This window comes from Colossoma macropomum, unplaced genomic scaffold, assembly GCF_904425465.1.
Source record: "Colossoma macropomum unplaced genomic scaffold, Colossoma_macropomum, whole genome shotgun sequence".
Classification (NCBI taxonomy): Eukaryota; Metazoa; Chordata; class Actinopteri; order Characiformes; family Serrasalmidae; genus Colossoma; species Colossoma macropomum.
In genome coordinates, this window is record NW_023494796.1 from 27,694,897 (window position 1) to 27,709,635 (window position 14,739).

General features: G+C 40.1%; 2 protein-coding genes across 4 annotated transcripts in view; both read right to left on the reverse strand.

Annotated features, from left to right (window-relative positions):
* LOC118816678 (glucosidase 2 subunit beta-like) overlaps positions 1 to 1,807 on the reverse strand; it is a 186,024-nt gene extending 184,217 nt beyond the window's left edge. For 2 of the 3 annotated variants that reach the window (XM_036583198.1, XM_036583200.1), the window contains exons 1-2: positions 1,513 to 1,807; positions 1,076 to 1,213 (exon numbers count right to left, since the gene is read on the reverse strand). In XM_036583198.1, the coding sequence (XP_036439091.1) occupies positions 1,076 to 1,213; positions 1,513 to 1,603 (229 nt within the window). In that variant the 5' untranslated portion in view covers positions 1,604 to 1,807. The remainder of the gene's footprint in view (positions 1 to 1,075; positions 1,214 to 1,512) is intronic. The other variant, XM_036583199.1, reaches the window with a different exon arrangement.
* A 5,186-nt stretch (positions 1,808 to 6,993) lies between these two features.
* LOC118816900 (doublesex- and mab-3-related transcription factor A1-like) lies at positions 6,994 to 9,817 on the reverse strand. Its single transcript, XM_036583507.1, has 2 exons — positions 9,388 to 9,817; positions 6,994 to 8,591 (listed from the first exon to the last, which is right to left on the reverse strand). The coding sequence occupies exons 1-2, from the start codon at positions 9,668 to 9,670 to the stop codon at positions 7,813 to 7,815; spliced, it is 1,062 nt and encodes a 353-aa protein (XP_036439400.1). The 5' UTR covers positions 9,671 to 9,817; the 3' UTR covers positions 6,994 to 7,812.
* Between the last annotated feature and the right edge of the window lie 4,922 nt (positions 9,818 to 14,739).

A 14,739-nucleotide genomic window follows, 5' to 3' on the forward strand; every position in this document is an offset into this window, starting at 1 on the left:
TGGCAAACAGAAACTTCAGCCTCATATTGGTAACTGTAAATTCGGAACTCTAAAATAATCCAAATACGAGCTGTATAAGCATTATACTGGCATGCTATCTTTCTTTTTTGGGGGGTGCCCGACAGACAACAAGAGAAAGGCTGTTAGGGGCCTCGGTCAGAGGCCGAGAATCCGCGCTGTGATTAAATTGAGACTAATCAAATTTTATGGTTAAATTAATTTAGAGGACGCCACAGCTAATACCTTAAGAACATAAGAATGTTCATTTATTACGTATTGATCACTTTTGCATTAATCTATTCCGCTGCTGACTGAGACTCAACTGTTAGCTATGTTATTTAAAAAAAAAAATTGAGGTCATTTTATGCACTATGCAGTACCCAATGAATGTTGGGCTGAAGCACAAGTATGAATATAATCACATACTTCCTATTAATATGTCATTTTGAGTAAGGAGGAAAAATACTGTACTGGGCCTCTGAAAAAGGAAATGAAAGCCTGCTTCTTTCTGCTGTGAGGTTTACATTCCCATTGCTACAACACTCTCTCTGAAACACTGTCTGCTGACCTTTTCTAGCTTCTCACCCCATTAGAATTATGGACTTGATTTGGTTAATAATCATAAAGTTACATATCCTTTCAATTATTACTTTTTTGGTAATCAATGTGTATTTAAAGAACTTAGCGCAGTACATTTTGATGCCTCTGTGCTAAAATTTGATTAAAAAGTAAAGCCAAAGTCAATTCTAAAAGTTGTCAACTTTCAAATCATCTCCAAATTGCCAAGCACAGAGAAACAACCCAGTCGTCAGTCATATTTCAGACAGGAATGCAATGTTCACAATATGATGCCAGCGTTTTTAAAAAACACTTCAAATAATGTGCACGGCTTGTTACTTCTCAGTTTAATGTTTAGGCTTCCATTAAAATGACTGCTTGATTCCTCATCACAACAATTTGTAGATAATACGGTTACTAATACTATGGGTAGTGATCATGCAAGTGAGCATGTGTGCACAAATGCATATGAAGGATTGCAAATAAATTAAAATACGTATACAACACTTCAAAACACCTGAGACAGATATTAACCCACCAGGTTCATCTGAGCCATCAGCACAGTCACAGTAGTCGTCATTCACCTGGCTGAAGGGGATCAACCTGGAGCCATCCATACAGAGAAAAGACTTTCTCTCTCTGTACAGCCTTCTGTCTGCGGAAGCACAGAGACACAACAGTCAGCTGAACCAAGTCATTCCATATCACTCATACATTATTATCTGTATTTCTGCCTTTGAGAGGTGGTTAATGTGTTTCTGTGTCATGTTGTGCATCAGACTGGAGATATCTAGTGCCCATAAAGGGACGAATACACACGTACACCCACAAATACTCATACACATACAGTGGCACTAATCTAATCTTCCACTATCAGTAAAATTGTGCTAAAACTCAAGTACTCTTGTTGGTCTACTTGCTTTTATTCAGCAATCAATATTTCACAGTACTAACATGACATGGAAACTCCGCGGATTTTCTTCGTCTCTATAAAACACTCGGAAAAAAGCAGAAAAGCCAAAATGAGCTGAAAGAGCAGCTCCATGTTAGCGGGATACTGTTAGCAGCATGTCTCTGATTTAGACTGCATGTCCTCTAAACATCGCCTGCATGTTACGTTAGGGTGGTATGCTCGACAACTAATCTGAAAAAAATTACAAGAACTAATCTAACGGAAAGTTTACACGCTAACGCTAAACGCTGCACGAGTGTTTTACGCCGCTCGTGTTTCACGCTTCCCCAAAACAAAACCACGTGATTGCTGACCCGCTTCTGATTGGTCGACGACTTTCCCACTTTAACAAGCCGGGCGGAATTTTATTTATTTATTTATTTGCGTACTTGCTAGTTTTGTGGTGTTCATATTTCTGGGAACGTCTGTAATTTTTCGGGTTTTCATTGATTTTTTCGGTGTGCGTTTTCTTGTTTTCTGTTCTCTGTTCAGAAACTGGCCCGCCCACTTGTTTATTCTCACAAGCAGCCCATGGTCAATATATGGGGGTCAAAGATTGTTCTAATACAGTATAGGTTTGAATAGCGAGTTGACTGAAACCTCAACAGTATGATAAGAATGCCCCAGAACTTGTTCTGATCGGTCAAAAGTGATGACTGTTTGGTTTTTGATAACAAGTGATTTTCATATTTTTTTCACGATCATATTTGCACTTTTTCATTATTTTGTTAAAAATCAGTAGTTTTTGATAACAAGCAAACCCAGATGAAATGACAACACAAGTCTTTTTTCTTCGTTTTCTAGTTAATAACGTTAGTCAGACGGCGCTGATAGTACTGCGTGATTAAGAAATAAAACCTTCTAAAACATGACGTTAATTTCTATCTCACCTTATGCCTTAATACAACTGAAACTGGCGTTCATAGATGAGCTTTAATCTTATAATAAACTAATTCTAGCGAGTGTAAAAGAAGACATTGTTTATCAAAAATACGTTAAAGTTAAATACTTAAACTACTGCATACTCCAAATACTGTCAGTTTCACAGTATAACATATTTGTATTGGTACAAGTTATAAAAATAGCTTATGTGTATAACTGTCAATTAGCAAACATTAACGTTAACTGCAGAGAAAATAGGCTTGCTAGCTAAGCTAGGTTAGCTAACCTATCTTAGCCAGCTAGCGTTAGATAAGGTAGGTTAACTTTACCTGATTCCGCAGCTTCAGTGCCACCAAATGATTTTCTCTTCTGAAGTGTCAGTTATTTTAGTACGTTTACTAATATTTTTAACGCGTCGTCGTTTTTTTCCTTCTGTTTCGTCGTTTGTCTTCAGACCCAGAGCAAAGTTAATCATATTGAAATGGCCCCAAAGGCTGATGTCGGTTAAAGCCGTTAAAATTCAAAATACAAGATGTGTCTCGCGCTGCTGATCGACGTACAACGACAGAGACTAATTAAGGAAATAATTACGACTCTCTTAACCCATTAATGTCCGTATTTGACATTTTAAATGTCCTGTGGTCCGCACGTTGTAGCCTATCCGGGTCCAAATCTGAAAATTGAACTACTGATTTTTAACAAAATAATAAAAAAAAAAGTGCAAATATGATCGTGAAAAAAATTATGAAAATTACTTATCAAAAACCAAACGGTCATCACTTTTGACCAATCAGAACACGTTCTGGGGCATTCTTACCATACTGAATTCAGGTGTTGGACATGAATGCGTTAAGAGTATATATGACCATCTTTTTTAAGACCATTCCCATTAAGGTTAATAACATAGCGTTACTTGGCTGAGGCTGATGAAGTCTCGATAAAGCAACGGGACCCAGCACAGCTGATGAGGTTTGTCTGGTCCTCATCCAGAAGATGGCAGTAACTGCATTCAATGCAGTGCACGGTCCTAAGGGCAGTTCAGAGCCGTATAGAGAGAGAGCTGCGTCAGCTCCGGTCACTCCAATGGATTTTTTTTTTTACAGCTATGGCGGATCGTGGAGCCCCTCAATAGTTAGAAGTTAGCAGCAAATAATAGCAGCGCGGCCGAGCTGCAGCAGAACAGACCGGCTGTGATTCACTTTAAAAGGGTAAAACTATTAAAGAATCAGTTGGTGCATAATAAGCACATCTGAATCAAATCAACATGTATATTAAAGGGTGTCAGTGGATTATCCCCGATTAAATTAGTAGATTTAAGGAACAGATTAGGCTGGTGTACTGAGTAAAGTTAGGAACCCATAATGTGAACCATAAACAGCCTAGTAATGGTAAAACCCCTGCTCTTAATATCGTTTCATCCACCGTTGTTGAATCTTAGAAAAGGCTTCTAAACATGATTTTTCACGGGGTGGGTGAGTTAAATATTAGTATTATATTATTATAGTATTAGTAAATATAAAACTGGGGCAGAGCTTGTAGAGGGGAGGAAGTGGAGGAGATTACATGAGAATATCGTTATCCATTTTGGAGTACGAGCTAATCTGAGTTACACAATAAAAAGAAAGAGCTATTTTCGTGATACGTCACTACTGATGTGGATTTAGAGCGCATATTGGAGACTTTAAAGAGTAAACCAATATAAGACGTATGGATTGGGTGTTTGCAGGCTTTGTAAATTCTGTTGGCTGTTTCTGTACATTACGTTGCAGTTTAGTTGATTTTGGATTAATGGCAAGAACCACGGGGGGATTCAACTCAGCCTAAAGACTCCCTACAATAAGACAGCACCCCCACCCTGCACCCTGAGTCTCAGCTCCCTGGGTTTTGCAATTCTTTACCTGTTCCTTATTTTTAATAAATAAAACATTAAGCTTTCCAGTGGTGAGGCTTTTGTTTGTGCAACGTATGCAGTGTCACGTTGTTGTTGTTGTAATCTTTAGTGATGGTCAGTAATTCAGTAATTGCTCCTGCTGACTTGAGCCAGCAGTTTTTTCTTCTCTCTGTCAGTGGAGGAACCAAACATTTTCACTCCTTTCTCCGAGCGACTGAAGCATCTCCATGCAGCAGAGCAAACCATGCTGGGGCTATATGCAAAGGCAACATGGAGAAAAGGGCACAGACAAACTGCCTGCCAGGCTGTTCATGTCTGAGTTCATTATAGCTTTATTTAATGAATCCGTCGCAGTAAATACGTGCATAGTAAAAAGGTAAGATATATGAAATGTGTTTATATGTGTACAAACAAATAGAAATAGATGTGTTTATTGTGTCCTGTCCTGTCTGGATGTGATGTGTTTTAATGTTCGCTTTTTAATACAGATTTTTTCATATGCAAGCCAAACACATTTTTTTGGCTCCTTCTCCTTCTGTCCTTTGGGAAAGTCATAGAGTTTACAGTGGTCATCAAGTCATTAAGATTATCTAGGCCTTGGGATTACTGAAACAACCATTAATTAAAGATGTATTAATGTTAATTATATTTATTTATGTTGAAAATTAATCCGATCTCAATTTTGAAACATCCCTTCCCCTCCCTCTCAGTATATCAATAAACATTAGGATATGACTGATCTTAACTACCATACAAGTTTAAGAACATAATATCTATAATACTGAAAAGTCAAAGCAATGAAACAACGAAAACACACTCTGACACCATGTTCACATTAACCCAACATGTCAAAAAGGCAGGTAACGACAGCTGTTTAATCCTCAAATAGTAGCGAATTTGACTTTAAAATATATCATATTGTTGTAACTACACACACGTTGGTTTTCTATATAAATATTGTAAATCAGTGCATTTATTGACTTTAAAGTACCAGAAGACGCAGTTCTGTCGCTCTGTGTTTATGGGTTTAAATTGCCCGCAAAGAACTTCCTGGAACTATCTGAAGTCTACATGAATCACGTGACCATCAAGCATTTTGACCTTCCGTTGACGCTACTGGTTTTCCAGGGTCATGTGGGGTCATTAGACTACACACTGTAAAAAAAAAGTGGACTGACCTTACCTGACTCAGATTTGTACCTTGGTTCCATATAAAGAAAATATCCAGTAGCAAGAGGATAGTGGGCCACTATGACAAAGCTGCTGGCCCCCTGGCTATTTGCTCAGCGTTTTGCGGCCGCCCATTGGTGTTTAAGCAGAGAAATTGGACAAAATTCCACTTGTCATGGGTAATTTTCCACCCACAGTCCGGTTTAATTATTTTTCTTTTTTTTCATTGTCTTTTGTAAATTAGTTCAGTAATAATATTTGTTCAGCTCAGTGTCAGCAACAACATTTTCAACAAAATCATTTTGTATTAGGCCTAGCCATATTTTTTTCTCTCTTAGTTGATTGTAAGTCTTTTCCAGAATAAAAGTCTATGTGCATTTAAAAATCTGTTTGTGGAGATTAAAAACTAGTTAGACCTTTTATGCATGGCAGTAATCTGGGTGGTCAGGGGTGGACCAGCAGTGGCATACAGTCAGTGTGGGGCCGACCTTATCAAGCCAGCAGACCAATATATGCCTGGGATGTTACATCAACATACCTTTTTCTTTCAGTTTACTCACATTTGACAAGAATTGAGTTGATTTAATATATTTTGTGCATATGGAACACACATTGAATTAAGTAAAGTCAGCATTAGTTTTTTTGCAGTGCATGGTGGCATGCCGTTGGTTGGGGTTGGGGCAAGGAGTCCCTTATTGGTGTATGTATTGGAAGTAAACACTATGAAAGTAGCCAGAGTATTACATTGGGCTAAAGTATACTGTCATTCAGGAGCCTGTGTTAAACATTGACCTCTTAGTAAACTTGACAGATGTTTAAACGCAGTATATATGAATAAGATACAACGTGATGACTGACGGTTTTGTGAGAGAATAATTGTTCTCATTACAAAAGACCTGAACCTTGAAAACATTTGAGAGTCTATATATTTTGCTTTTTCACAGATGAGCAGTATGACTGTTTAAAAGACATTATGAGTCCAAAACTGTTTCACTTACAGCTAAAAATTTTGAATTCGTATTAAGTTTAAGGTACTAAAACAAAGGACGATAATAAATTGATTTTGAAAAGTGGCTTTAAAGCAAGATTACAGTCTATATTCTCATTTCAAAAGCCACAACAAGTAGGGATGTTCTTGAACATGGATAGGACATGGTATTATGAAACGCTCTCCCTTGGAAGAAACAATTATTTTATTTTATTATTTAGAAAATATTATTTATGGGAATTGCTTTCCCATTGAATGCTCTTATGCTCTACCAAAGTCTCACCCTGAGCTTTTAATGCTGCAACATAAACTTAATGCTACAATGTCAATGAAATATATTACATCAACACAATCACTGTCAATAGTAGACTGTAATCAAAGCGGTATTTTATTTTATTTTGTGTGGAAATTATTTGAAATCAATACATTCAAAGCAGCACTCTTTTCAGTCTACATTTATGTGAAAAGACAGAACAGATAAGGTGCAGAAGAAGAAATCAACACGCCATTTTACTGGACTTCATTTGTTTTTGTTTTTTTCCATGTGAACGTTTTATTTATGAAATGTATATATATATACAGCAGATAACAACAATAAATTGAGGCTGGAAAGCAAAATTTAAAGTATAAAAATAGAACGTTTGCTACATTTCAAGGCAATATTGGTACATTTATACATTGTTGTCAACACATATTATTGCATTATAATTACAGAACATTAATAAATGTGTAAATCAGTACCTCACAGATAAAAAGAGTAATATCTTACTTGGCCAATAAAAGCAACTCTGCTTCTGAAAAAAGTAGTGCTGTAATGCAGTGATCTGAAGGCAGTGATTCAGCTGCATTTATTTTGGAACATTAGGATTTAATATATAATAATATTAATACTGCACTAATATTATAATCATATTCAATAAAGTATGTGCTCAAATTTTGGCCAAAATAACATTCTCTAGCTTATTCTAACACAAAAAATTGTATTTTACAAAATTCGTATTCATCCCAAAACAATAATCATCCTGAATCTGATAAAATCACTGAGAAATGTGAGATTTTATGATCTATTGAATTGTTTTCTAAAGAGTTGCGATCATATTGAATCGTTATGAGCTTTAGACTTATTCAGTAACTACTATGAATTATTATTGAATGGTTCTTGGCATTGACATACAAAATAACATCATGTGGAGGTTCTTTAAAAAGGTTAATTTCCAAAAATGGTTCTTTAAAGAATCATCCAGTGAAAGCTTCTTTAGGGAGCCAAAAGTGGTTCTTCTATCGCCCCACTTCAAATAACCCTGGCACTCTTATTAATTGGCCAATTCGATTCAGAGGCTGATTGTGAGACGAAGGTTAATAATAACGGCTTTATTTTCCATGGCTGAGAGAGGAGTAAAGGCCTGTGGCGGTGAAAGTGTCTTTGCCCTGATAGGGCAGCTCGCCGGACGTCCCAGGGAAAGGGTAATGAAGAGGAGCGCGGAGAGGAAAAGCTGGCAGCAGTCCTGGAAGATATGGAGATATAAAACTGGGTAAAGCACCTCTGGTGGACGAAGCGGAATAGGCTAGATGAAGCGGATTGATCCCAAAACGAGGACTCAACCCATACAAGCTGTCGCTGGCCAACGCTTTAGTGGCTGAGGTGTGTAAAGGAGAGAAAGCGGAGCTGGAGCTGAGGGTTCCTGAACTTTCTGGAGATTCCAGAAGGTTCCTGGTGATGGAAGGAGATGGACTTTCAGATAGTGGTGTGAGTGCTTCATCTTTGGAGGCCAGAAGAGCTTCGATGGCCTTCACAATGTCTCCAGCACATGACCTCAGTGTTGATTCCACAGTGTCTGGTTTGAGATGAGGAAAAATCTTCAGCAGAATCTGGGTCGGGTCCCGTTCTCTGCTGGACACCACTGGGCTTAGCAGGTCAGGAGAAGCGGCTTTGATCTTTTCACACTCACTTCCTGACTCTTGGTCAGAAGATGTGAGAGACGGAGGGCTGGAGGTGCGGTCAGACAGCCGGTCGAGGCCGGGAGACACGGTCCCGCTCATTTTAACAGGCTCCCCGGGGAGAACGGGGCTGCTGGACACTGGAGAGGTCAGCGGGGCTGGCGGGGACGCGATCAGGAAGCCGTTAAACATGTATGAGTTCAGTGGGTCACCTGCAAAGAGTAATTAGAGAGCATTAAAGATTCGTCCTGCTTTGAGAGAAGAGAAGAGAAGAGAAGAGAAGAGAAGATGAGAAGAGAAAAGAATGGAACAGAATTGAAAACAAGAGAAGATAATATAGAATGTTTAGGCATCATTAAAACAAGAATAAAAAAAAACATGAGAAGATAGAAGAGAATAAAAAATAATAAATGTATGCAGAACAAGATATAATAAATGAAAACAGATACAAGGTATTGTGTGCATGCTCCTATAATCAGCGTGCACTGGAGTGAATAAACAATGCATTAAAGTAAATAATCAACATGCATTGAAGTAGATATGCAACATGCATGGTTAGAGTAAATGTGTGCATGCATTATAGTGAATAAACAAACAGCCTCGTGCATTCGAGTGAATGAACAGCATTCATTATGTAAATAAACAGCATGCTTTAGAGTAAACAAACAGAACGCATCAGAGTACATGGAAAACAAGGACTGGAGCAAATATGCATTCAAAGAATAGTCATGCAATAGAGCTGCACAGAGTAAATAAACAGCTTGCATGCAAAAATGTAAATAAAACATCGTGTACTGCATTAACAGCATGCACGCAAACATAAATTGCATGCATGCATGAGAGTAAGCTAACAAACAGACTTAGCGTAAATAAACATAAAAAGTCTCGTGCATTAGCCAGCTTAACATCAAGTCAAGAGACCCAAGCGGTGTGCATTCCAGCAGATGAACAGCGCACTCCGAGTGTTTGTTTGGAGTGAGTAAAAGGGAAGTAAAGGGCAGTACTGACCGTATCCCTCCGTCCTGCTCTTGGTCTCCTGCTCCTGCTGCCTCCTCAGTGCCACCTGCGCCGCCATCACCCTCTGCCTCTCGGCGATCAGAGCGCAGCGCGCGCACGCGCAATCCCGCCACCGGCACGCGCGCTTGTGGCCCTTCAGCGCGGACAGGACGCCGTGGTTCCGGCAGCGCGCGCACTTCGGCGTCCGCGGGAAGGCGCGTTCCAAACCTGCGGGAGCGCGCAACAGCAGTGGCGCGCGCAGAGGGAGCGAGAGCGAGCGGCCGGACTCATACATACTGCACGAGGGGGTGTGTGTGGGTGAGCGCGAATGAGAAGCGCACGCAGGGTCCGGAGCTTTTAAAGCTCAGGTGGAGGCGAAACACTAAGCCAGGACACGCCCTCTCACTCTCTCTCTCACACACACACACACACACACACACAGTAACGCACGAGGGTGGTCGCTCTCTGCCGCTAAACGAGCACACACATATGCATGCATGCACGCTCACAAATACAGCCGTATTCAAAAGTTAGAGCACCCCTGTTCAAGTACCATACTATGTTGATTAAAATCTTTGTCGATAAAAAAAGGAGAAAATAAGTGAACACATCTAAATAAACTGAAGCTTCAGTTTACTAGATAAACTGTCCTATATACCCTCTACAGAGAACATGCTTCAATTGCATGCATTAGAGCAAGTGAAAATATATATATATATATATATATATATATATATATATATATATATATGAGAAATGTATGAGAAAATTAAAATCAATCACAATTCATTTTTCCATGACCATTTTCCAATCTCCCTTTATCCCTTATAGTTAAACAGCCTGTTTTTGTTACTGTGCTTCAAAGGCTGATATGTAAACAGGTTCTGTTCTGATTGGCTGAGCAGTATTGTTCAATTAAGTATGAAATTGTATAATTACATTTAAATAGCTCAGCCAAATGATAACAATAACCCAGTGAGCTGCAGTCGTATGGATTAAACCTCCAGTTTCTCATACACTGTTACAGCTTTAATAGAACTGTCTTCCCCTACAATCCCTCTGTGTTGGAGTACATAGTGAAAGCTAACAACCAAGCGAAAGCTAACCTCGCAAGCATAACTGAGCTGTCAAGCGAGCTCATCTGTATGCCCGTCATCCATTTGCTTGTTGGTTTGTCCAGTTGTTTGTTTGTTTAACCAGCCATGCCAGCATTCCCTGATGCAGACCCAGCAGCATAGTGAATAAGAACATTCTTTAAGATGTGTCCGTATAAAAGCTGACAACATATTTGGTGAGCGGACACCACATGGTCTACTACACCACCTGTATAAGTAGATCCTGTAAAGAACAATTAAACAGTCCAGTTGTGAAATTTCCTCTCTACTATATATTCCACAGTCAACTGTCAGTGGTATTATAACAAAGTGGAAGTGATTGGGAATGACAGCAACTCGTAAAATGTCAGAGCGGGGTCAGCGGATGCTGAGGCGCATAGTGCGCAGAGGTTGCCAACTTTCTGCAGAGTCAATCGCTACAGAGCTCCAAACTTCATGTGGCCTTCAGATCAGCTCAAGAACAGAGTAGAGAGCTTCATGGAATGGGTTTCCATGGCCGAACAGCTGCATCCAAGCCTTACATCACCAAGTGCAATGCAAAGCGTCGAATGCAGTGGTGTAAAGTGCCGCCACTGGACTCTAGAGCAGTGGAGACGTGTTCTCTGGAGTGAAGCATCACGCTTCTCCGTTTGGCAATCCGATGGACGAGTCTGGGTTTGGCGGTTGCCAGGAGAACGGTACTTGTCTGACTGCATTGTGCCAAGTGTAAAGTCTAGTGGAGGGGGGATTATGGTGTGGGGCTGTTTTTCAGGAGTTGGGCTCGGACCCTTAGTTCCAGTGAAAGGAACTCTTAATGCTTCAGCAGACCAAGAGATTTTGGACAATTTCATACTCCCAACTTTGCGGGAACAGTTTGGGGAAGGCCCCTTCCTGTTCCAACATTACTGCGCACCAGTGCACAAAGCAAGGTCCATAAAGACATGGATGAGCGAGTTTGGTGTGGAAGAACTTGACTGGCCTGCACAGAGTCCTGACCTCAACCTGATAGAACACCTTTGGGATGAATTAGAGCGGAGACTGCAAGCCAGGCCTTCTCGTCCAACATCAGTGTCTGACCTCACAAATGAGCTTCTTGAAGAATGGTCAAAAATTCCCATAAACACACTCCTAAACTTTGTGGAAAGCCTTCCCAGAAGAGTTGAAGCTGTTATAGCTGCAAAGGGTGGGCCGACATCATATTAAAGCCTATGGATTTAGAATGGGATGTCACTCAAGTTCATATGCATGTGAAGGCAGACGAGCGAATACTTTTGGCATTATAGTGTATATATATTTGTGAGCCCCCTTCTACCCTGTTCTTCAGTGGTCAGGACCCCCATGGACCCTCACAGAGCAGGTACTATTTGGGTGGTGGATCATTCTCAGCATTGCAATAACACTGACATGGTGGTGGAGTGTTAGTGTGTGTTGTGCTGGTACGAGTGGATCAGACACAGCAGTACTGCTGGAGTTTTTAAACACTGTGTCCTCTCACTGTCCACTCTGTTAGACACTCCTACCTTGTCAGTCCACCTTGTAGATGTAAAGTCAGAGACGATAGCTCATCTGCTGCTGCACAGTTTGTGTTGGTCATCCTCTAGTCCTTCATCAGTGGTCACAGGACGCTGCCCACAGGGCGCTGTTGGCTGGACATTTTTAGTGGGTGGACTATTCTCAGTCCAGCAGTGACACTGAGGTGTTTAAAAACTCCACCAGCACAACACACTAACACACCACCACCACATCACTGCAGTGCTAAGAATGATCCACCACCCAAATAGTACCTGCTCTGTGAGGGTCCATGGGGGTCCTGACCACTGAAGAACAGGGTAAAAGAACTACAAAGTGCACCTATATAGTAAGTGGAGCTGATAAAATGGACAGTGAGTGCACAAACAAGGAGGTGGTCACAATGTTATGCCTGATCGGTGCATATATCATATACACAGTCGTACTCAAAAGTTTCTGCACCCTTGTTGAATTTTCATGTTTTGTTAATTTTCTAAGTAATAATAAGTTAAAACATCCTCTACAGAGAAGACACTTGCTCACATTTTAATGTAGAATCTAGTAAATAAATTGAAAATGTGCCCTTAAATGTGTACTTTTGCATACAACTGTATACAGTCAGTTGTTCCGTTCCTCTACGATTAAAGTGGCATTAATAATTCATCACGTCAATGCATTGACGTGATGCATTGACGTGATGAATTATTGATGAATCAGTTTATGCGTTAGCTTTGACACCACTATTGAATAGTAGAATAAACAACAATACAAACTTGCTGTCTATGGGTTAATATGCTGTTCACAGCAAATGGGTGCGATTAAAGCGTAATGGAAGTGTAGATAAAAGTCTTAAGTTCACATTAAAAAGCTGAAAAAGGTCTTAACAATGCTAAGCACTAACGTCACTCCTTGGCTAGGCTTCAGCAGCCCCTCCATCATCCACTGCATGATAAGAAACAGAGATTTCATACTTTTAAGGATGTCTTTTCATACTTTCAGGGATTTTTACATATTTTTCAGGGATATCTTTTCATTTTTTGGGGGCATAGCATTTAGCATTTAGCGACACTGCCAGAGTAAATGAATCACAGAAGACTGAGTTTAACCCAGAAGCAGAGGACGATTTGTAAGGAGATTGTGCAGAGATGCAGTTATCTACATGCTGATGTTTACCAAGCCATAACCATGCATGTGTATGTTGGGGGGGGGGTAAGTGTGTTATCTGTTCATCCCCCAGCAGAAGCTTCTCCCACCTGCGTCTTATCACTGAGAACTCAGCGCTATCTGGATTCCTTTTGTTTAATTGCACAAGCTTAGGGATGCAAGAAGTACCACTATGACAGGCAAATCCTGTGTGTGTACAGCACACAAGATCATAATCTCATTTTAGCGGTCTTGAGAAAACGCACCCCTCAACCCAACCCTCAACACCCCCACCCCCACCCCAAATAGAGATTACATTTAGCATTTGGAGAATTATAGCTGCTTGCTTAAATCTTTCCTTGAAGTCAACCTGAAATTAAAACAGACTTAGTATACAGAGGTATTACTTTGCTAGTTCATGACATGAAAATGATGGGGTAGCAAGCAACTGGACTTGTTTTATTCAAGTCAAATAAACAACGTTGTATGCAAAGATTTGCCCCCCAAGTCAAATTCTATGTTTTGTTGATTTTCTAAGTGAAAATAAGTCATCCTCTACAGAGAACACACTTCCGCACATTTTAACCCCTTAAATGGCCAGGGCCCTCAGGTGGGTCCAAAGTTTTACTACACACTTCTGTAACATAAGTCATACTGTGCCAGTTTGCATTGTAGTCCATGTAGTTACTGAATGATAAGCCTTAGTTTTTGATTGTTGGTTTTTTTTTAGGTGGGGCCAACAGGGACACAGTTCCTGTTCAGGGGCCAAATGAATGCCTTCAAAGTCCATTATGCCTCACAATGTCTATGTAATTGACAGACATAGTAAAATTTAATAGGTTCACAACTAACTAACTCCTGGTCTTGGAGATCCCCCACCCTGGAGAGTTCAGACCTAACAGCCCTGTGTCTAATTCTTAGATGCCTCTGAAAGCATCTTTTGTCGGATCAAGATATATAACTGCTGGAGCTAAACTCTGCAGTCTGGTAGATCTCCAGGACCAGGTTTGTGTACCCTTGCAAGATGAAGATTGTAGAAAGATTCAGTTCTTTGAACACAACTATGGCCATTCAAGTCATGTCAAAAACTATACTGCTTTCCAGGTATTTTGAAATCAGTGTGCACGAAATCTGGTCAACAACTCCTTTTAAGATTTTGCCTCAACAGTTATTATGAATAGAGGCCATTCTAAAAGCAACTGTCATTTGTGTTCTGTCAGCTAAAAAGCCTATTCTGGGGCCATAAGGTGTGATGTGCATGGACCCCTATGATCACTACTTGCGATGTAATTTGCAGACGATCGCTTAGCTCTCATAGGCAGTACAGTCCACAGGAATCAAGGGGTTCTACATCAATTTCAGACAAAAAAAGAGGTACTTCACTGTCTTGGTTGCAAACAATGATAATTTACTCATACTAGCCTTTTTGCTCCCACCATTCTAAAGCTATTGAGGAGCGATATCATATTTGTGAAAATGAAATCAACTGCTTAAGAAACTAATATCGCACAAAACAGGTTTCAGTTAGCAGCCATTAAAGCACTGATTTCTAGAAACCAGAAATCATCCAGCAGTGCTCCTGAAACTCTTTCAATCTACACAATTCACATGAGCAGCA